Below are 25,115 nucleotides of genomic sequence, written 5' to 3' on the forward strand. Positions count from 1 at the left end.
ACATTTGTTAAGTGAGTTTTGCCTTGTTTTACAACCTTTCTTGCCAGAGTTAAGTGAATCACTGCAGTTATTAAGTTAGTGACACAACTGTTAAGTGAATCCTTCTTCCCCTTGACTTGCACATGATCCTGGGACACTGCAATTGTCATAAATGTGAGTCGGTTGCCAAGCATCTGATTTTTGATCACCTGAACGTGGGGATGCGGCAATGGTTGTAAGTGTGAAAAATGGTTGTAAATTACTTTTTTCAGTGCCATTGTGATTTTGAACAGTCATTGACCTATAAAGCCCTAAATGGCTTGGGTCCGGGATATCTGAGGGAACACCTGCTGCCGGCATCAAGTTCCCTTCGTCCTGTGTGCTCCCACAGGGAGGGCCTTCTCAGGGTGCTGCCGGCAAAGGATTGCCGGAGGGCGACACCCAGGGGGAGGGCCTTCTCTGTGGGCGCACCTGCCCTTTGGAACCAGTTACCCGTAGAGCTCAGAACTGCCCCAGATTTTCGTTTGTTCCGCTGGGACCTGAAGACCTGGCTCTTTGAGCTTTCCGGCCAGGACTGAGAACTTTTAATTTTTAACCTATTGCAATTGGGCTTTTAATTAGAGTTAAGGGTTTTAGATTTTAATTAAGGATAATTTATTTTATTTTAATTTGTTATTAACTTTTGTATTGTTATATTGTTTTAATCGCCTTGTGAACTGCCCTGGGTCCTACGGGAGAAGGGCGGTATATAAGTTTAATAATAATAATAATAATAATAATAATAATAATAATAATAATAATAATAATAATAATAATTCAATAAACTGTTGTAAGTTGAGGACTACCAGTAGAGGGTTGTTTTGCTTTGCTTTGCTTTATAGCAGGGGTGTCAAACTTGCAATGTCATGTGACATGTTGCAATGTATAGTGACTTTTTTGCCATTGCCGGCAATGGGGGGGTGGGCGTGGTCTCACTATGATGCATCCGGCCCACGGGTCGGCAGTTTTACACCCTTGCTTTATAGTTTTCAAGTGTTTAGTGCTCAATTACTTCATTAATTTTGGTCATAACACATGGAAGTAGTATCTAATATATGCCATCATGCATAAATTAACACTCTGCACATTCTTTCCATCACTGGAATAAGAAAATAATTTTAAGGATGTTGCCTTATATCTCCAGCTTTTCTAGAAGCACCCAGCTTTGGGATAACTCAATGTTTTCATTATGTTTACATTCATGATCTCTGTCACATAGTTATCTTCTAGCGATCATTAATTTATGATTGCTGAATAAGCTATAAAGCACTCTCTTTTTCTGCATGTCATTGCAATATCTTTCATCTTTAGGCACAAGATAGTGAACTGTTTGACTTCTTTAACCTCTAATTGTCTTGCTAGTCTGGATAGTCTTTAGGGTTTCAGAATTTTTACTGTCTCATCTCTTTTGCATGAAATGTTATAAATCATAACTTTAAAATGTCACATTATCTCTTGAATGAGAATGAGAAAATAAGCTTAAGTTCCGTTACCACCAGGTTTCTTTTCTGGTTAATATTTCAAGTAGAGCAGATTATTCCTAGTGAGATCTGATCTTAGGTAAAATAAAATCACAGAGCACCCAAGGACCCTATAAGTCACTTCATTAGAACCTTTACGTGTGGGTGGTTGAATTACAGTGAAATATAAATTCCATCCTCTGACTATAGATGTGTCATTTGTATAAAAATGAAAATCACAATGGCCAAAAAAAACAAGGCAGCTAAAGGTAGAAAGTAAGGAACCAAAATGCTGTGGCAAATGGCCATCTTGCCAATAATTAAAGGGAAGAGCAGGGCAGGATGGAGGTTGCTGGGGGAGCAGGCAAGGCAGTCAGAATTTTTAACCTTTTTGAAACTCAGTGTTTACTTAGAAAATGGACACATTCATTTCCTCACAAAAGTTTCATGTGAGTCAGTTTACAGAGAATTGAATAGGACATTAGCGTACATTTAGAACTCAAATGCCTTATTGTCATTTCCTTTTGCAAGACCCGTACCTTGATAATTCAACATGTCTTTCCAGATACAAATAGAATATCAGCTGTCTTTCTTGGTTTATCTCATAGGATAAGGGCTCAGTTATGTCTCCAATGGGAACAAAAGATTCTCTCTTTCAGTTGTGTTGATGGGCTGGTCCAAATTAAGAGGGCAGTGTGGACAGAGATTCTTTGTTCCTTTTTTTCCCCTTCCTTTCTTTTTTGCTGCTGCTATAAGATCTCAAATATGCAACTTTCAGAAACAGGTAATTCAGCTCCCTATTTTTTCCCTAAAAGACAGTTGGTGCAAACAGGCATTTTAAAAAGCCTGGTTAATGTTTTCTTTTTTAGTCTTTGTCTGGTGTCCCATTTTAAAAAAAAATAATAATAAAAATTTATACATGTCAATTATTCCTATTTTGCAATATACTATTTTTAAAAACTAAGTGCTTTGGTCTTCTATGTAACAATTAGGCTCTTAGAGTTTGCCAAGTCTTTCATAGATAGCAAGGTCTTTTGCCCTAATAATTAAATGCCATTAGGTAAAGGTAAAGGTAAAGGTTCCCCCGCACATGTGTGCTAGTCGTTTCCAACTCTAGGGGCCGGTGCTCATCTCCGTTTCAAAGCCAAAGAGCCAGCGTTTGTCCGAGGACGTCTCCGTGGTCATGTGGCCGGCATGACTAGACGGCAAAGGCGCACGGAACGCTGTTACCTTCCCACCGTAGTGGTCCGTATTTTTCTACTTGCATTTTTTACGTGCTTTTGAACTGCTAGGTTGGCAGAAGCTGGGACAAGTAACAGGCACTCACTCTGCTACGCGGCACTCGGGATTCGACCCACCAAACTGCCGATCATCTGATCGACAAAGCTCAGCGTCCTAACCCACTGAGCCACCGCGTCCCTTACTAAATGCCATTATATTCCACTTATTAGTAATTTTTATGTATACTTAAGGTACATCAAACATTAATTTCTTTATAATTAATCTTGTCACCATAGTCAAATACTCAGCAATATAACAGTGAGGACTAGAACACTATTATTTAAAAAAAAGAATACACCTGCTGAGATCTTTGATATCGCAGCATGCAGTTTGAAGACCTCCTTTGTTATGCAGTTGTTACCACTGAGCTATACAACTTGCTATAAATTCTTCAGTCGATTTATTCTCTTCTATGTTACTGTCACTGGAAATAAACCTAGTTCTATACAGTTGAAATGTAGCCATGACAGAAAAAAAAGGGAGATGCTGATGTGTGTTGATTGAGAAATTCTCCATTTATTTTAACACATTAATTTATTGCTTAGGGTTTTTTCCCCTCTATTCCGCATGATGAAATCATTTTGTTTCCCAGGGAACCTAATATTCAAGGTTCAAGTGTATTTTCCTCTGCTATGTAGTTATATTGATACAGAATGAATGCAAAGGTAGTTTGTTCTCAGATTGGAATTCATACAATAAACCCTTGTTTGTGTATGAAAGATCCCTATTCATTATATTCTATTCTTTTTCCATACTCTCTTATTGAAATGCCCCTTCAATCAATAATGTATCATACCTTGACACTATCTCAGTGATGGATATAACATTTTGTTTTCATCGCAATTGGGTTTTGAATGATAGATTTGCAGAGTTCCCCGGGCAAACTGAAATAAGCCTTGAACTGTATCTCAGCAGGGATGCTAAGTTATCCATATTCAGAATAAATGTCTTTAAAAAAAAATCCTACACAAACCACTAATTCTTCTTGGAGACAGAAGCTACAGATGCCAATCAGCTTTAGAGGAATCAGTACTGTCAATTTTATGCTTGTTTCCTATTTGAGAGCAAGAATAGTAATGGTATATAAAGTGAAAATTAGCACATTAGGGAAGAAAGAAGTTTACCCCTAGATATAGGTATTGCTTTTGGGAATGAGTTAACTTTGTGTGTGGCTAGTTTATCTTATAATCAAGTTGATTCCCTTGCTTGTTTATATTATGTAAAAATAATGATAATGTCATTGCAAAATGGCAAACATTGCCTCTGCAGTGGTTCATTAAATCAGGGCTTTTCAACCTTTTCACCCATTGTACCACTTTCAGGATATGGCAACATCCAAGTACTACCAGTCGCCTAGCAAGGTGACAAAAAATTGATGACCAAAAAAAAAAAGGAAAAAGGTGATGAAGTACAGGTAGTCCTCAACTTACAACAGTTTGCTTATGGATTGTTTGAAGTTACAATGGGACTGAAAAAAGTGCCCCCCAAGCTACAGCTGAGCAAGACACCTGCCTGCCTGCCCGGTGGCGCTCTTCCTCCTCTCCGAGGTTTTCCTTGTTGTGAGCATTTCTGTTGAGGATTGGCAGTGGGGGTGGGGTGGGGGTGTTTGGTTTTTATTCCCCCCATCTGCTGGGTGGTTGCAGCAGGTTTTGGTCACTTCACATGACCCTAGGACACTGTGACCATTATAAATATGAATCAGTTGCCAAGCATCTGAATGTAAATCACAAGACCCTGGAGATACTGCAACATTCCAGCTGATTGGCGCTTCTTCTGGGCTCAGAAGTGCCAGGATCAGTGTCGAGCTCCAGCTGGAGCCTGGCGCTGATCCTGCTTCTTCCACTGAGCCCTGACAGTCCTGAAGAAGTGCTGATCCTGGTGCTTCCACTGAGCCCTGACAACCCTGCAGCTCCAACCATCTCTAGCTCAGGCTTGTGTGGTGCTGCCATTCCCTTCCCTCGCTACCACTTTTCTAGGATGGTCGTGTACCACCTGCCAGGGGCCAATGTATCACAGGTGGTACCCGTACCACTGGTTGAAAAGCCTTGCATTAAATCACAAGATTGCCATGCACATGACATTACCAAGATATATTTAATGAACCTCAGCTTAGTGGACTAAGAGTGCAATGCAAATTTTCATCTGAGCATCATTCCCAAATAAGGGACAAAATTTCCATTTCATCCAAAATAGTCTAGATTTGCATAATTTACAGTATTGTTGAATCCAATTTGTCTGGATGCAAATAATGCAGATTTATATAAAATGAATGTTTAGGTTTATTGTATTTCTCCTGAATAATCTGTAAAACAAGAAAATATTGTAATGTCACTATTGAGTTTATTATCACATGCACCATAACTCTGCTGTATGTGTACACACATATGCTTTATATTATTTATTTATTTATTAAATTTATAAGCCACTGTTCTCACTATAGAAAGTGACTTTGGCTGGTTTACAATGGAATAAAAATATGAAAAATATATAAATATGAGAACAATTTTAAAATTACAACAATTAAATGCAGACTAAAACCCAAGGGATCAAGTGGAGCAGAAGTGGTGCTTTCTCTGCACCCACCCACTTCCAGCCTAAAGCATCTCCATTGGGGCCCCATGCCAATGGGTCCCTATTATGTCATGCATATGTTTGACATTTTTTGTTCTAGTGTATTTAACATATGCTATATAGCTATATAAAAGGGACGCAGTGGCTCAGTGGGTTATGACGCTGAGCTTGTCGATCAGAAGGTCGGCAGTTTGGCGGGTTGAATCCCGAGTGCCGCGTAACAGAGTGAGCACCTGTTACTCGTCCCAACTTCTGCCAACCTAGCAGTTCCAAAGCACGTAAAAATGCAAGTAGAAAAATAGGGACCACTACGGTGGGAAGGTAACAGCGTTCCGTGCGCCTTTGGCGTCTAGTCATGCCGGCCACATGACCACGGAGACGTCCTCGGACAAGCGCTGGCTCTTCGGCTTTGAAACAGAGATGAGCACCGGCCCCTAGAGTCGGAAACAACTAGCACGCATGTGCGGGGGAATCTTTACCTTTACCTTTACCTATATAGCTATATATTCTGTAAGCCTGTGAGGATGGAGCAAGTAAGAAAGAAAGATTGAGTCAGAATAAAAAAAAATATTATTATTTTAATCCACTGCAGGAGACCCCAGAAGGCCTCTTCATTGTAAATTGTGGAATGTAATCTACCCCTCTGTTCCACTTTGTGTTGGTAAATCAACGTTATTCAACTGAGAGAAAATGACTGACCCGCATTTACCCAGGTGGCTTCTTTGCCTAAAGGAAAATTAAAACCTTGCTAGAATCTGGGTTCCTAATCTAGTACTTTAACTACTACCCCATCCTGGCCATCACAGAGAGAGTAAATTACTTCTGGATTCTTTGGTTGATCATTTCCTTTTCTCCCTGCTCTGTTTGGTTGTTTATTTATGCAAAGTGCTTCTGAAAGTAGTAAATGGGAGAAAACTGCTACAGATTTCTCCAATAACTGCTACAGATTTCTCTGATAGCAATAGTAATCCCTAGTCTAGGAGAGGAACATTTTCTATCTCTAGTTTTTTAATCTATTTATATTTTATTATTCCCTTTAGACACCTATGTATGGTTTTGTATCTGGTGTTTCCCCTATTTTAAATGGACAATTTTCAATTTGCAAAAAAGCAAAACTATGAGCAGCATCAGAAGTGGGATTATGATATGAGATGGTTTTACAAAAAAATGCAGATCTGAAAATGCTATGAGTTGTTTTCCAGGGAAAGCAGAATATTCTTGAAGTGATTTTAAATGCCTTTAAAAATAAACCAAAGAAAAATAATGACCAAGGAATATCTTCATAATCAGGCTAACATTGCCTATGTATATAGCTTCTTAATTTAATTAGTCATGAAGCTATCTTTATTTCATGAATGCTTAAGCTGCAGTGGCACAGTTGTTAGAATGCAAGTATTGCAGACTAATTCAGCTCACTGCCAGGAGTTTGATCCTGACTGGCTCAAGTTTGATTGAGCCTTCCATCCTTCCAAAGTTGGTAAAATGAGGACCCAGATTGTTGGGGGCAGTATGCTGACTCTGTAAACTGCTTAGAGTGCTATATGAAGCAGTATATAAGTCTAAGTGCTATTGCTATTAAGCATGGATAAATGTTGAATTACAAAGCTGCAAATATTATTTGCAAGTGTATTGGACTTACTTTCATTCCTTCAAAGAACCTAGCAAAATATTGTTCTGTACGTGTGTCTGGTTTACAATGATAATATTTTCATTTTTATAAAACATTTTCTCCGAATCTTCAGCTGTTAGTTGAACCAGGCTAGTTAAAATAATTAATCCAGCTTTATCCAAAGCAGATTTCCTTCGTCCTCTGCTTCTTATGCTTTGATCCAGCGTATTTATCATGTTTCAAAAAATTGGAAGTTCTTGACATTATATTGTAATCATGTCCTTATTAATGTTAATTTCTGTTTCAGAAATCAAAAATTGCCACGTATGAAAAAATGTGGGCCTTTATGAATAGCAGAAGACAGTCAGTGCTTGTCAAAAGCAATGAGGAAGGTATCCAGCGTGTACTCACTTCTGATTATGCTTTCCTAATGGAGTCAACTACCATTGAGTTTGTTACACAGCGGAACTGTAACCTGACACAAATTGGAGGCCTGATAGATTCCAAAGGTTATGGGGTTGGAACTCCCATGGGTAAGTTGCACATCCTCTCTAATTTGTATTCATAATTGTAGTTGCAGTGATAACAGATGTTTCCTAGATTGTTAGCCACTCAATCTGTGCAATTACATTGTGTTCTATTTATTGTAAATAGTATTTATATTGTTAGGGTAGTGTCCAAGTGTTCCTAGGATGATATGCTAATAGTGCTGTAAGTGTTGTATATTCAATTTTTCAACTGGAGGAATATGATCTATGCTAAGGAAACAAATTTAATTTATGGCTGCCTAAAAATATAAATAACATGTTAGCAGATGCATGATTTTTTTTTAAAAAAATAAAGATAACATTTTCAGGAAAAGAGAACTTTAATTAAACATGTGTGTAGATGACTGTTGTGAATATATTCCTGGTTATTCAGTTGTTTGACTCTTTCTCCAGATGCCAAGTTTGACTAGTGAAGTATTATATTTGTAGAGTTATTTTCTGCTAACAGTGGATATAAGCCAATGCTTGAAGAGCTTCCAAAATTATTGACTATTTTTTTATATGAATAGTTTGGGGCAGGCTTTTTTTAAACTGTTATTAGATTTTATTATAGAACATGTTATTTAATTGTGCAATCCAATTGATGGATAATAAACTGGGATCTCCTGTAATCTCAGCTCTGTTAGGATCAAATATTAGGCTCATGCAAATCCATCGATACTTAGATATCTACAATTTGTAGGCTAACAAAGATATCTTAATTTATTAAAAGTCTATGGGAGAATTTAATAAGTTCTGTACAATGAGATCAGTACAATGAAAGAAGGGTAAAGGCAAGTTCAAAGATGGCAGGGAAGGGGAAATGGGATTTCAGGAAGTGATTCACATTATAGGGATATTTTATTATTTATTTATTTATTTCACCAATTTTTATGGAGGGGGTCTAATTGCCAGCATCCCCCCCAAAAATAGGATATTTATAGATTGCTACAGGGTTGTTCTAATTCTAGTATGTGAATTTTAGTATGCACATTCTTTAATAAAGGCATTTATATTCCTTAGGATGAATGATAACTTAAAATAACTTTTTTTTACTTATGGTATTGTTTTATTTAAGATATGTGACTGCTCTGACAATTTAAATAGAGTATGAATTTAACATTCCTTCCTTCTTCATACCTCATCATAAGAAACAGGAAATTGTAAAGGAAGACTAAAAATATTAGCAACTCTTAACCCCAGTACATGATTATAAGTTTCTGGATCATGTGATTGTTGCAAAAAGTATTACACATTAATGTACCAAAAATGTTATTCCATCTCTTTCATGTATGATAAAACCAGTGTTTTTTTTTTCTAAAAAAAAAAGGTGCCAGACCTCAGAGGTGCTGTCACTGGGAGTGATGCTGGTGTCTGTAAGAACCCCCTCTTGCTACAGCGTTGCCACCTGTCCTTTGCACCCCTGCCCCTGTGGCTTGGAGCCACAGGCCATGGGGATTCCCCTCCCCACAGCCACCGTGGGGATTCCCCTCCCTGCAGTTGCCACGCTGCAGCCCATGCTGAGCCCCCACCTGGAGCTGCTCCGAACCCCAACCCAGAGCTGTGTTCCTCATGGCAGCGGTCTCCGGCACTGAACAGCTGACGGCCTCTGGCACTGTCCCTGACACCAGCTGAAGACAGCCTAGCCACAGAGCATGGCGTCGGGCCGCCGAGCATCTCCAGTGCCAAACAGCTGATGGCCTCTGGCCCCGGCACTCGTTCACTTACTGCCCCGTCGCTTCCAAATGCAGTAAGTGAACGAGCAAGTGGCGTTTGGAAGCATTTAGAAGTGACAGGGCAGTGAGTGAGTGTGTGAACGAGCAAATGGCATTTGGAAACGATGGGGCAGTAAGTGAGCGAGCGAGCAAGAGGCCTTTGAAAGAGATGGAGTGAGTGGGGGAGAGACTGAAGGAGGTGCCTTTGAAAGAGACGGAGGAATGAGTGAGAGCGACTAGAGGCTTTTGTGAGCAAAGTGTGATTGAGTGGGGGGGCTTTTGTGAGTGAAGGGTGAGAGAAAAAGGGAAAAGTGAGGGGGAAAACGTTTGCCAGCCAGGTCTTTTGGTGCACTCAGCAGCAATTCCTATTGGCTTTCGAAAGCCAATAGGCCAGGGGTAGGCAACCTTGGCTCTTTTATGACTCGTGGACTTTCGAAAGCCAATAGAGGGAGCAGCACAGCTTGTGCAAAAGCTTTTTTTTTTGCAAAAAAAAAGGTGTCGGAATGCCGTTCTGAGCATTCTATGAGAAAAAAAAGTCCTGCTGATAACCATCTATTTGAAGGGCTCAATATCCCTCATAATTTTGTCAGTCACAATGGCAGAGTGTAGTTTTTTTAGGAAAAACAGAGGAGCAGTTTGCCACTGCCTTCTCCTATAGAGTATGAATTGATGTCTTTGCCATTGTCACTAAAGTGGCCATCTACCTCCAACATTTTTCTGTATCTCTGCTACGCAATATAGGTACCTGTTTGCTTTAGCTGGGCTTTTAAGAGTATAAACAGTCTTGATGTACTCTCACAACATTTTTGATCCATCCCTTACATAAAAAATCAGTCTCCAGTACAATAAGGCTTGTGGGGACTCCTAGTAGTAAGTTATCCCAATAAAATTACCCCTTAATTCGTTCAATGTTTGCAGCTTCCTCAATTTGGTATACTCCAAGTATGTTGGGACTGCAATTCCTAGAATTCCTAGGTATCTGGGAACACATTTTCAAATTCCACATTTGAAAAGCCTGTTTATGCCATTATAAATTAAGTGCCTTAAATTTAAGGTAGACAATTGGATAAGCATGAAGGATTTTAGACATTCAGCTATAAATGGCATTTTCTTGCTTAGCAACCAGAGATACCAGATTCTAAAACTAGATCGTTTTCTTCTGTGATCTCTATGTGCTATCTCTTTCTAAGTTCTAAGAATATACATGTGTATAAACATCTGACAGCCTATCTTCTAGAACATCCATTCCTCTTTTCATTTTAATGCATTAGACAATTAACTTTATCTAGCTGACATTGACTTTTTTATGCTTGTAGAGGTACGCTTGTTCAGAAAAAGTGAAAACGTTGATTATTTTTTATAAAAAGTTGGAATTGTAATTGAGCTGATATAATATGATATAGCAGGGTTGATAAAGCAGTGTAAATTGATTATATAATTGAAGAGAAGCTGAACATTTCTTGCCAGAGTTGTTATCAGGCTTAATACACAGAAGTGCATACACATCCACAACTATATGTATGTGCATGTATGTGTGGCTATGAATGGTTCCAGCATTTTCAAAATAGAAGATATTATGGGGAAAGTGAGTGAGTGAGAGAAAGAGATGAGATTCTTAACTGAAATGTACAAAGAATATGGAAGATCTATGCAAGGACTTAATGTGGTTTTGGGAACGCTTCCTGACACATAACGTCAGCTGACATTTAGGGCTGAGTTGGTGTCTTTCATTTTTTTTAATGTGGCTTGTTTGAACCTGGAACAAATCTGTTGTTCTTTGTTGTTTTTGTTTCCAAAACTTTATTTCTTCTGAGCTAATGTATGATTCACTTTTCCATTGGATGAACCATTTCTGTTTCTTGGACTTTTCCTTCTGTTAATTTTCTTTGTGAGGTTTTTGTTTTTTGTTTTTCTTTTTGGAGATATCAACTTTTAAATGCAGTGTGTTAAAGCAATTCAACACAGATTTTTCCTTTTTTTCACAATACAATAGGCTCTCATTATAATAATTGAGAGCCAGGGTTGCTAGCAATTGTAAGGGCTGAAGTTAATTTAAAGGGATTTGATAAAGTAAATCATAGTCTCCTTTTTGATAAAGTGGAAAAAGTGGGCTTAATGGCCCCACTGTGCATGGATTCACAGTTGACTTCAGAGTCGTCCTGGTGAGATAATCAGCATATAAATTTAATAAACAACATTTTTTTTTCAAATGCCCCTATCAGGAATTGAATTTGAATGAAGTTTCAGAAAAGTAAATGTTCTGTACTGGTGGTACTAAGCTCCCAAAGATCTAGCATGGGATAAATGAATTCTTCCTAATAAAAATAACTTCCTGCCTTTTTCTAATCATCATTTATTCCTTACAGCAATTTGAAAAGTAAAACAAAGTGAAACAAACCACTACTCCCTCCGTGCAGGGAAAAATTCCATGAGTCACACTTGGATATCCTATTTGCAAATAATATCTTACTTACCTAGTTGAGATGGTGTAGCTGGGGAGCAGGGAGAAGTGCAAAGTTCCTGCCTTTGCTGCAACTTGCCTGTGCAACATTTGCTGGCCGGGTCTTTTGGCAAGCTCAGCAGCAATTCCTATTGGCTTTCAAAAGCCAATAGCATAGCTGACTCAGGAATTCTGGGAGTTGAAGTCAACGAGTCATAAAAGAGCCAAGGTTGCCTACCCTGCAATAGGCTTTTGAAAGCCAATAGCAGCACAGCTTGTGCAAAAGCTTTTTTTTTTTTTGCAAAAAAAGGTGCCAGAACGCCGTTCTGAGGATTCTATGAGAAAAAAAGCCCAGGATAAAACAATCAAATAAAATCTTATCTTCCACTGCAGGAGCCATACTGTTAAAGATGGTTCTGATTGTATGGCATGTGTTGAAGATGGATTTAAGGCTCTCACTGGAAAACACAGATTGACCACAGGTTAATCATAATAGGTGAACTGTACCATTAAATTCAATGTTCCCTTTCAAAATTTAGATTTCAGAGTAATAACAGTGTGTTAAATTCTTTTGGTTAATTAATGTATAGTTGACAAATAAAAGGGAAAAAAATTAAAGTATCTTGAAAAATACATTCAGTTGATATATATAAATTAAAATAATAAAGTAATACTTCAAAATTTCAGCAAAAGATCTGGTTAAAAAAAACGTTAATAGTTATTTTAGTTAATTTTTCACTGATCGGAATACTTTCCCAAAGTTTTTTAACCTTCATTTAATCTTTTCCATGTTCTTTTATGTCCTGTTCTATACTAATATAATTGATTGTGTTTTAGCCCTGATTTTATATTATTGCAATGTACTCAACTTCTAAAGCTTTAAAAGTAGGCACCTGGAAATCAGACAAACTGAGTGGTTCTAGTCAATAACTATTAACAGAATTTTGAATTAAGGATGTTGCTAAGCAAATTACCAATAGTCATGTGGGATACTATTTGAGATATTACCAGAGTGTTCATCATGACCATGCAGGGTTCTTCAAGGCACAATAGCTCAACTAGATTTAAGTATTTAGCAGTTCTCCTCTAACATCTGTAGACTTCAGGGCCACAATTAAAGCAATAGTGGGAATAATGAAAACAGAAAATCTGAAGTATTTATTTATTTTATTTTATTTTATTTTATTAAATTTATATACCGCCCTATTCCCGGAAGACTCAGGGCAGTGTACAGGGAGGATTAAAACAAACATACAAAAATTAAACTCAGATTAAAATTAATTAAATTAAATTAAATGAAGTCCCCGAAATTTAAAACTAAAACTCAATAAAAATTAAAACCCCTCAGCCTGGGCCAGACAGCTCAAAGAGCCAAGTTTTCAGGTCCCTGCGGAATGAGCGAAGGTCGAGGGCAGTCCTAAGTTCCATGGGGAGTTGGTTCCATAGGGCCGGCGCACCCACAGAGAATGCTCTTCTCCTGGGAATAACCCGCCAGCATTCCTTAACCGGCGGTATCCTGAGAAGACCCTCCCTGTGGGAGCGCACAGGACAAAGGGAGCTTGATGCCGGCAGCAGGTGTTCCCTCAGATAACCCGGACCCAAGCCATTTAGGGCTTTATAGGTCATCACCAACACCTTGAATCTCACCCAATATTCTGCCTGAATTTTTCCTTGTAGCCTCAATATTTACATTATATTTCAACCAAGGTATAAGAAGCTTGGTTGAAAACTAGTGACTTCAGAAGATTAAGAATATAGAAATGGGAAAATCTTTCTTTTTCTTGTGTATAAGCCATTGGCCCTATCAAATATGCTACATCCAAGTGCAATTGTCAGAAAAGTTTTATACTCCCTGAAGTTGTATAATGTCTATCAAAAACAAAATACCATGAATAAAAATATAGCTTTCAATATAATTGTATTGACCATTGAATCTGTGGTTTCAAGGCCATCATTTAATTTCAAAATTTTTGTCTGAAATCAAGAACCTTTCATATGGCTTTTAGAAAGGAGTTCAATTTTCTTCACATTTTGGTCAAAATTGTATAAATGTTGTATGGTGAAGTCAGTCTCAGTCTGAAAATGATTTCTGTTATGTATTATGTTCTTTTATTCTTTTTCCAGTGCAATTATCTGTGTTCTGCAAAGTTATATAGTGATTGGACAAAGTGGGTGGTGGTTTGCATGTATATGCAATTGTGATTAGATCTGCTTGCTTAATTTAGTTAAATTATTGTTAATAGGATCTTGAGCATATTAGAAAATTATGTATTGTTACTGGTGTTGCTGTTATTATTGCAGCTTTTCCACATAAGCTTGAAAAGGCCCCTGTCTACAATTGTAGATAGTTGTTGCTAATCAGCTTTGACACTATGGACCTAAATAACCAGGTCTAAGTCAGTGTAAGCCAATTTCCTTGGTTCTTCTTGTTGCTGTTGGGGAATATTTTTCTTCTTTTATTTCAGTCAGCCGAATAGCGCATGATTAAAGTGCTCTTTGGAATTAGCTCATTTTGAAGGCTTGTCTTTTTCATCTTAATTCATCAGGCAGAGCATCTAAAAAGAGGTATTTCACAGTCTGCTCCTTTAAATTAAAGGCTTTGCCACCCAAAAGGGGTTTCAGACAATAATTTATGATCCGCAGCTTCATACTGTATTCTGCTCAGAATATGACTTCATGAATTATTGATATTTACCCAGTCCATTAATGAGTGCATTATAATGCTGCTGTTCTACCTTGGTATGCAGAATCCTTGCTTTGAGTAGTCTTTGAATCCACCATATTTAATTGCTAGGCAATGGGCAGTAATAAACTGTTTAGCTTATTCAGTCTGCATTACCTCCTGGGAGTGATTTTTGAACTTTATTTTCTTATGGCAGTGAATTGTACAGAGCTAGCATTGCCTTTTCAAAAATTCATTTCATTCTTTACCAGAGCAAAAAATTATGTACTTTATTTCCTTGTTGAGCATTTTCAAGCACATTCCTCCTAAGTTTATAGCTTCTCTTAGGCTGGGTGATACAGAGCAGGGTGGGGCTTTTTTTTGCCTATTCTGCCCCATTCTTTACTCTTCTGCAATTAGACATGGTGCTCTAAAAGAAGTAATAAGAAAATTTTCTAATATATCTAACCCCCCCACACACACATACACCTGCCTATTAATTGCATAGCTAATCTAAATCATGCATCTGTGGGGGAAAAACAAAATAAAATGGTAATATAGCAATTTTGACATGAGGATGCAACAGAATAGATGATGGTAGCAAAGGCAGTAGCAAAGCTCAATTCTCAAGAAAAAATGTTTGATACAGTCAGCTGAAGGAGTTGATGGAAAGGTCTGCTCATTATTAGTAGATGATACAGTGCTGGGGCTGAAAGACTGAGATGTGAAATAGAAAGCCTCCAGTACAAATGCTAACTGTAGACCTATTGTGTTTGCTACTACCCTGTACCCTACACTGTTTTGTCTGCAAGTTAGAAATAATAATACAGATTTGCTTTTGAAGATTGTTGTAATATTCCCTATTTAAATAATGCAAAATCTATGGAACACCTCAAATGCCAAAATACATTTTGATAAATGGGTTTCGATAAATCCCTGGAAGACTAGAAATCCACATTCCTGAATCCAAATTCTATTCTCCTCTACCCTACTCTAAAGATGGAAAATGGCAGAAGAAAAGGGCACACACACACAGACAAAAAAAAACTAGCAAAAGCATAATGAGTAGGTGATCCCCAAATCTGATGATTAGGGAATTGCCTGTTCTGGATGAGTTGCATACCCACTAAAGGAACAGGTTTACAGTTATGATGCTCCTGGATTCATCATTATTTTTTTAATTCCATTTATATTATTATATTATATTATATTATATTATATTATATTATATTATATTATATTATATTATATTATATTATATTATATTATATTATATTATATTATATTATATTATATTATATTATATTATATTATATTATATTATATTATTGTATTATAATTCCATTTATTATCACAGGAATCCCAAGTGATCATTTGGGCTAAGATCACCAATTATCAATTCAAGTTTGTATATCAGATATGCTCTTTATGTAATAAGGATAGCTTGGCCATACTGATCCAACCTCAAGTTTGATAATGTACTCCATGTGAGTCTGCCATTGAAATTGATTAGAAGCTACCGAAAAACTTTTCTCACTTGTATGTCTTATGATGTACACATATCATACCAACAGAGTTGGATCTCCATGTATTGCTTTAACATATAAATCCATAAAGTACTTGGATCGTGTTTACCTAACACAATAGAGTTTGCCTTTTCATCCTTCCACACAATTTCAGTCCTTGGAAGAGATTCTGCTTTACTTGCTTTCTGAAATGGGTCTTCTCTGCAATGGTATCTACCCTATTGAAAAACTTCCCCTAAGTGAGACTTCAAATTGGGCATAGCTATACATTTCTATTTTTCTAGAAACTTGGCCTGTGTTAGGAGCTAGTTAACAGAAGAAATGTTAGCAGTCTTGATGCTGCTAGATTAACTATTGTATTATAGACAAGAAATAACTCATATATGTGTTCAAAACTTCAGTATGATACAGCCAAGCCCCCACACAAACACACCTTTTCCTCCCATTCTATTAAGCCAATGTATCCTCTTCATTCATTTTCCAGCTTTAAAACTGGAATGTACTTGCTTTGGGTTTATACAATCGTTCTGATTTGAAAAGTATTGGTTCTTATATAGCTAATGTTAGATACTGGGTTCATTGCTTGATTGATGAGACAAGGTGAGTGAGTTCAGCAAAGATCATTGTTTATTTGGTTGCAGGAATTGAACTGAGGAACAGGGCTGTGAATGCAGCAATTTATACCCAGGACTCTAGGCGGCAGCCAATAGGCTTAAAGCAACCTATTGCCACCCTAGAGGCAGCCAATGGCAGTGCTGGAGATGGGTTGTCTGAGGAGCTGGGAGCCATTAGCCAGCTTCCCTGCTTCAGCAACTTTCCAGCAATTAACCCCATGTGATATCCCTTAGCAAGACAAAGCCCAATACATTACAGCTAACATATGTCTTTAAATCCTTTGGGGTATGCCAGATCCATTCCATATTTTTATTTCAGCCTTCTGCAGCTGTCCATTGCCCCAATATGTTTTTGATGAATTATTAAAGCTGGCAGAGAAGATTGCAAATTACACACACACACACACACACACACAAACACACACACACACATAAAATTTTCTGGATCAGCAAGACTGTTCATTTTCACTGATATATATTTTAAACTGAAAGCCATTACTCTAATCTCATGTATAAATACAATCCAGGAATTAAATATTCATTAAATCTTAATTATAATAGTATAAAATTCCCCTGTGCTTTTATTTCTGAAAATGTGAATTATCCTAGATTTAATTAATGTAGTTGGGAAGTCAGAAGAGAATCTTGGGTGATGAAGGAGCCCAAGAGCACAGTTATAATATTTCTTATTGCATCTATAAATATCAGGAAAAGGAAAAGGCCAGTTGAGTATGTAAAAGCCTTTATAAATGACACATGATAGAAAAATGCAAAAAAAATAAAATAAATCCACAGTACTTACATTCCTAATGCTTCTATTTCAGTTCCTGAGAGATTGTTGCAAATGTTTCTAAAACTAATTTGAAAGCAATAGAAAGAAAATGTAATTGCAGTAATGCCATTGCTTACGCAACTGGGAACATTGTCACAATGTGAACATGCACACCCAAAATACCTGGGTGCATAATTTTGTTGCATTTGGGGAGAAGAAAGCAACTGAACATCTTTATCATTTTACTCTGCCACATAAGCTGCAAGCCAATCAGCCATTAAATGCATCATAAGTAAAGGTAAAGGTTCCCCTGCACATGCGTGCTAGTCATTTCCGACTCTAAGGGTCGGTGCTCATCTCCGTTTCAAAGCCGAAGAGCCAGCGCTTGTCCAGGATGTCTCCGTGTTCATGTGGCCTGCATGACTAGATGCCAAAGGCACACGGAACACTGTTACCTTCCCACCGTAGTGGTCCCTATTTTTCTACTTGCATTTTTACGTGCTTTCAAACTGCTAGGTTGGCAGAAGCTGGGACGAGTAACAGGTGCTCACTCTGTTATACGGCACTCGGGATTCGACCTGCCAAACTGCCGACCTTCTGATCGACAAGCTCAGCATCCTAACCCACTGAGCCACTGCGTCCCTTTAAATGCATCATATGAAGGCATAAATGAATAGGCTGGATCCCATCCACTATTCTCTGTCCTTCTAATTGGGAAGTGGGTACGAATAGAATTAGGGCAAGATTGTACACTAAACTAGAAAACTGGAAATGCATTTGCAACAATTCTATGAAATTAGAAACAATGCTTCAAAGTCTACAAAACACTATTTTCATGAGCCTTTGATTAGCACCTTGAATTACAAGGCTTTTGTTGTTAGTTGCGAAGTCGTGTCCAACCCATCACGACCCCATGGACAACATTCCTCCAGGCCTTCCTGTCCTCTACCATCTTCTGGAGTCCATTTAAGCTCACGCCTACAGCTTCAGTGACTCCATCCAGCCACCTCATTCTCTGTCGTCACCTTCTTCTCTTGCCCTCAATCTTTCCTAGCATTAGGCTCTTCTCCAGTGAGTCCTTCCTTCCAAATCTGTTTCTTCAAGATACCAGCCAGCCATCTATGCAGGATACTCCATTCCATTCTTTTCCCCATCTCTTTCTTTCACAGCAGCCTCTTGGCACTCTGAGGTCACTGAGTATTCTTATCCCTCATTAAGTAGTTTTGGTGCAATGATCTTCTTAGGTTGTCTTTAATATTATTATGGATTGTTGGAATTCTTGCAATTTTAATGATACCTCCCACTTGGAGAAAAGTGGTGCCACTCTTGATCTATGTTCTTGACTCTTACCACACTTCCCTACTTTTCTCACAGGCAGTATTGAACCTCTTCCTTCAACTGGGATATACAAACTTGACAGATAAGAGATACATTGAACTGGAGTGAGGGGTTGTCATAGAAAAATAATGTCAAATATATAGATATTTTTTGAGATTTCCTATAGTTTTTTCATAATTTGTTGTCTGTGTTGAGGGGGATGAGTTTCTCTGTACTTTTAATTTTCTACGGGTATGATAAAGTTCATCCATGCTACATGGATGTGTCACTGCCAAATTTTGGTGATTGTGTCCCTGCCATTTCTTTTCTAAAGTGCATAGCAGCCAATTTTGACCCTGAAGAATGCATAGTAACATAGATAAAGTAGTTCAGAATGAATTAAAAAATGACAAGTTATAATTACTTTTGTACAATTCCTACAATTTTCTAGGATTTTAAGTACACTGGATATCAGATAAATCAGATAAATTTTCAAAGCTATCCTAATAATTTTTTACACATTTTCCTTTTGTTTTTACATTGTAGATCTGTTTGCTTTCTCTCAAAGTTCTTTAACTATTTGCTTAAGGTATCTTCTCATTTTAATAGATCAACGGAATAATAAATAATGTTTTAATATTTTTTTTTTAAATTGAACGTACTTGTGGAATGGAGAAGGGAAGATTTCTAATTTTATTTGTGATCTAAAGAAAAGTGTTGAATTTCCTCTTTTAAATTGCCACTTTAAATTATTATTTGATAAAAGAAAGGCTATACTTTTTTCTGATTAGATCAAATATAATAGGATATAATCTGAGAGAGGAGACAAGTGACCAAGCCTTTTTTTCCAACACATGCATTTCATTAAATCTACACAATCTCCAATCTTTTCACCCCAATGTTACATATTAATTCAGAAATTAATATGTTCTAAAGCGAAAAATAGTTTTTCACATATGTTTCTCTGAAAAAAAAATGTCGTGTTTTAATTATGCATTGGTCCTCTTCTTGAAAGTCATAATAATAAAGTTGGAAGGGACCTTGGAGGTCATCTAGTCCAACCCCTTGCTCAGGCAGGAAACCCTATATTATTTCAGACAAATGGCTGTCCAGTCTCTTCCTAAAAACTTCCAGTGTTGGAGGATGCTTCTGGAGGCAGGTTGTTCCACTGGTTAATTGTTCTAACTGTCAGGAAGTTTCTCCTTAGTTCTAGGTTGCTTCTCTCCTTGATTAGTTTCCCTCAGTTGCTTCTTGTCCTGTCTTCAGGTGCTTTGGAGAATAGCTTGATTCCCTCTTCTTTGTGGCAGCCCCTGAGATATTGGAACACTGCTATCATGTCGCCCCTCGCCCTTCTCTTCATTAAACTAGACATGCTCAATTCCAGCAACTGTTCCTTATATGTTTTAGCCTCCAGTCCCCTAATCATCCTTGTTGCTCTTCTCTGTATTCTTTCTAGAGTCACAACATCTTTTTTACATCATGGTGACCAAAACTAGATGCAGTATTCCAAGTGTGGCCTTACCAAGGCATTGTAAGGTGGTATTAATACTCCATGTGATCTTCATTATATCCCTCTGTTAATGTAGCCTAGCACGGTGTAGGCTTTTTTGGTAGCTGCAGCACACTGCTGGCTCATATTTAAGTGATTGTCCACTAGGACTCTGAGATCCCTCTCACAGTTACTACTATTAAGCAAGGTACCACCTATACTATACCTGTACATTTGGTTTTTCTTGCCTAAATGTAGAACCTTACTTTTGTCATCATTGAATTTCATTTTGTTAGATAATGCCCAGTGTTCAAGTCTGTCCAGATCTTCCTGTATCTTAAGCCTATCTTCTGGAGTGTTGGCTATTCCTGCCAGCTTAGTGTCATCTGCAAATTTGATGAGTTCCCCGTCTATCCTCTCATCCAAATCGTTGATGAAGATGTTGAAGAGCACTGGGCCCAGAACAGAGCCCTGGGGCACCCCACTACACACTTCCTTCCATGTAGATGCAGTTCCATTGAGGACCACATGCTGAGTACCACCTGTCAGCCAGCTACGAATCCATCTGGCGGTGATGCTATCTAACCCACATTTTTCTATCTTATCAAGTAGTAGGTAGTGATCTACTTTATCAAATGCCTTACTGAAGTCCAAGTAAATTACATCCACAGCATTCCTCTGGTCCACTAATTTTGTCACTTGGTCAAAGAATGCAATTAAGGTTTGTCTGGCATGATCTGTTTTTAACAAACCCATGTTGGCTTTTAGAAATGATTTTGTTTTCCTCTAGGTGTTCGTTGATTCGTTGTTTGATTATCTTTTCCAGAATCTTCCCAGGTATTAAGGTCAGGCTGATAGGTCTGTAGTTTCCTGGATCTATTTTCCCCCCTTTTTTTTTGAACATGGGAACTACATCATCTCTTTTCTTTTCCAGTCCTCTGGTATTTCCCCAGTGCTCCAGGATCTTTGAAAAATATAGTTCAGTGGTTCTGAGATCACATCTGCCAGTTCCAAAAAATGAATTAAATAGTTCTGCTTTCTCCCTGTTGCTTGTGACTTTCTTGCCACTTTCCTCCACTAATGGCCCAATCATTTCCTTAACTTTTTTCTTGTTTTTTACATGTTGAAAGAAGCTTTTTTTTAATTTTTGACTTTCGTCACAAGCCAAAGTCTTTTTGAGCTTTAGCTTTCCTCACTTCATCTTTGCAGGCATGGGCTATTTGTTGATATTCTGCCTTAGTTATTTGCCCCTCTTTCCACTTTTTATACTTGTCCTTTTTATCTTTCAATTTATCACAGTGTTCTGCAACTTAAAAAAATATTGCAAACACATTTGAGCTGCAAAAACATAAACATCTCTGCATCAATTTTCCACCTCCTAATATTAGCATGAAGACAAATGGAATGGTTGCTACAGTCAAATCTCAGATCCGATGCTCAGGAGTATTATACATAAAGCTCTGATAAATAGTGTTTACATGTAACATGAGGGATCTTGGAAAAACAGAGCATTGCTTAACTGTGTTGCTTAAAAAGTGTTCAAAGATGAACACACATAATAGTGGAAGATTAAAATTAAGATATCATTCTATATAGATTTAGACTCACTGTGTTAAACACAGTCTTGGACAAAGCAGTAGAAAGTTTGGTCTTATACAGCTTTCTTACTTTTTTCTCTCTACATGACCAAAAGAGATAAGTGTTTCCAGTTATCATCATAATCATTTATTATTTTTCATGCTTGGTCAACTGAGGTTACTGTATCTGTAGCAGTTACCATTTTAAAGCATTTTCCAGTTAAATCTGTAGTGATCATAAAGGTGGACAAGAGAAGCAGACAGCAGTCAAAAGTTGCATTGTTGGCTTATACTCCATCATACATGTAAAATTGTAAATGTGCCCTGTCATTAGGAACTCACTCACACCTTTGACCTGATTACTACAATGGGCTCTGTATTGGGCTACCTCTGTAGGCTCTTCAGGAGCTGTGGTCAGTATAAAATACAGCCATCTGTCTGAGTGAAAGCCCACTATATGGCAATAATATCAGTGTAGCAGGGATGAGAAAGTTCTGATTTAGAGCTATAAAGCCAGGTCTCCAAGACCTTCTGCTAAAGTCATAGAATCTACATCGGCTGCACATGTCTGAAGGAAGGATTTTAAGGGTTCTTCCATACGTGAACTTCAGGGAGACATGTTCAGTTTCAGTTATGATTTTATCCCTCTGAAACAGGCAGACCCTGGATGGGGCTTGCTCTACTTATGTTGGGAAAATTGATTAAGACTGAGCTGCTTCATAGATTTTTTAGGATCCAATTTGAGTTGGTCACTGGGACCAGAGGTTTAGTCTTCCAAGCTTCCAGACTCATGTTGGAGCCCATCCTCAGGGAACTTCTCTCTGCACACATTCCAGTAGAGAGAAGTTCCCAGAGAATGGGCTCCAGCACAAGTCCAAAAGCTTGGAAGACTAAATCTCTGATCCTGATGACCAACCCAAATTGGATCTTGCAATATTATTCTGGGACACGTATATTTCATTCATTCATCAAGAATTTTCAATTGTTCAGCTTGGAGATGAGACAGCACACAGGGGGGAGGTACAAAAACTATCCATATGGTGTTTCAACAACTTGCACCTGAACATCGGCAAGACAAAAGAGATGGTGCTAGACTTCTGGAGGAAAAAGGAGGAACCTGCCCCACTTTACATCAGGGGGGCTGTGTGGAGAGAGTTTCCTCCTTTAAATTTCTGGGAGTCTACCTCTGTGAAAATCTTACCTGGAAAGTTAACACAACCCAGGTGGCCAGAAAGGCCCAACAGAGATTCCACTTCCTCAGGGTCTTGCGGAAGAACAGGTAGAACAATGGCTAATGACCCTCTTTTACCGGTTTACTATAGAGAGCGTCCTCTCATACTGTATTGTGATTTGGTATGCTGGTCTGACAGCCGCAGATAGGAAAGTATTACAGAGGGTGGTGAGCACAGCACAAGACATTGTCGGCTGTCCCCTGACACCACTGGATGACATCACCAGGGCTAGCTGCCTTGGAAGAGTGAGGAAAATTCTCAGGGATGACTCACACCCTGGTCGGTATCTCTTTACTCCCCTACTATTAGGTAGGAGATATAGGAATATAGCCAGCCATACCAACAGGCTGAAGAACAGCTTTTATCCATGGGTTGTTAGGCTCTTGAACGGGAAATAATTTTATAAACTTTATGTATGATTGACTTGCGAGGCCGGTGTGTTGTGCAATTGGCTCACATGGTGTAATAAGATGGAGGGTTTGTTGTCACTGTGAGTTGGGGGTGGGGGCACAAAGGGAGGCTCAGCCAATCTCACTGTATACATGGTTGTACTTTGACAATAAAGGTTCATTCATTCGTTCATTCATTTTTGCTACTGGAGAAGACAAGTCAAAGATTTTTTTTATTACATTATGCATTTGTCATTCTGTTTTAATTGTATTTGTTGTGCTTGGGTTGATTTTAAACGTATATTTAACCACACATTTTAAATGTATGTTTAAAATGGCAGTGTAGCAGTCTATAAATATAGCAAATAAAAAAAAATACAGTCACTCTCCAAATAAATACTGTATATGTATAGAAGCTTGGACTACTGCAATGTGCTCTACATGGCGCTACCCTTGAAGAGCATTTGGAAGCTGCAACTGGCGCACAGTGCAACAACATGGGCTGTCTTTGGGGCCCCCTAGAGTGGCCCATGTTACACTTCTGATCCAAGAGTTCCACTGGCTTCTGGTTTGCTTCTAGGTGCAATTCAAGATGTTGATATTACCTGTAAAGCTCTGCATAGCATGAGTCAAAGTTGCTTGAAGAACTATCTCTCTCCTATGGGGCAGGCCCATCCCACCTGTGCTGGCAGAAGATGCATGCTTCAGAACCCATCTGTCAAGGAACTCTGGCTGGTGGAGTCCGGGAGAAGAACCTTTTCTACTATGGCCCTGGCCCTTTTGAATATCTTGCCCCCTAAGATGACATTGTCTCCCATCCTTCCTTATTTTCCATAACAGCCTGAAAACCTAGCTCTGCCAGTCGGGTTGGGGCCCCAATGGGAGAATTATATTATATTATATTCTTTCATTATATTCTCCTCCCTCTCCATCTTTAGTTATAGCTTGTATTAATTTGTAATTTCAATGTGATTTTATATATTCATGGTTCATTTTAATGTTGTAAGCTGCCCAGAATTGCCTTGTTGTGAGATGGGTGGCAGATCAATTTAATAAATAAATCCACATACACACACACACACACACACACGTATGTATACACACACACAAACATATACAAAAGATTAATTAAAAATATGCTCATCTTTCCCTCTGTCATACTATTTTATGTAGCCTCCAAGCCTTCTAAAAAGAACTATAATATACCAACATGTATCAAAAAAGTATGCATCAGGTCATTGTTAATGGCAGTGAATCCGTTTAGAAACAAAGTTAAGGAATGAGGCAAACTGTCCTCTGACATATGGTAAGAACTTGTTTGTGGACCCTAGAGTGCCAAAATGATGGGTACAGTATTTTGTGGAGCCTTTTTAATGTTATTTGGGAAAGAGCAGTCCTGTCTCATTTAACATTTCAGGATTAAGTGGAACAATCTGAAATGCAAGTCTGATCTTGACAAATGTGAACTGTTATCCAGTGGCAGGCTTATGTAATTATACATTTCTTGGTAGAATCTGAATTCTAAGGCTCTTATAGGTCCTTACATTCTATAACTTATCCAGTGCAAGAATCTAAATCATTTTCAACAAATCTAGCTCCAGTATGAAGACCTTTAGTGTGGCAAAGTACATTACTGCTCTAGATAGACTGCTCCAACAATTAACATCTCCTTCTGTCAGAAGGTTCATCCTAATATTCAAGTTGAATCTCTTTTCTATTAATTTCAACTGATTGGCCCTTAAATGACTCTTGATTTCAACAGAGAACATGTCCCCTATCTCTTGTGCATGACAGCCTTTTACTTGTAGACCTTTATCATCTATAAAGATATATATATATATATATCTATATATCTTCTATATCTATATACCCTATGTGCACCTTGCTTTGTTCCTTGCCATCTTTGTTAACTGCAA

At 38.0% G+C, this 25,115-nt stretch overlaps 1 protein-coding gene across 1 annotated transcript in view; it reads left to right on the top strand.

Moving 5' to 3' along the window:
• The window catches only part of GRIK2 (glutamate ionotropic receptor kainate type subunit 2), a gene marked incomplete at both ends in the record, with an annotated part of 565,573 nt that overhangs the window by 521,924 nt on the left and 18,534 nt on the right, over positions 1 to 25,115 (top strand). Inside the window, one exon of the mRNA XM_081312641.1 lies at positions 7,247 to 7,472. Within this exon, the coding sequence (XP_081168767.1) occupies positions 7,247 to 7,472 (226 nt within the window). The remainder of the gene's footprint in view (positions 1 to 7,246; positions 7,473 to 25,115) is intronic.

This window comes from Vipera berus, assembly GCF_964194415.1.
Source record: "Vipera berus genome assembly, chromosome: 1".
NCBI classification, from domain to species: Eukaryota; Metazoa; Chordata; class Lepidosauria; order Squamata; family Viperidae; genus Vipera; species Vipera berus.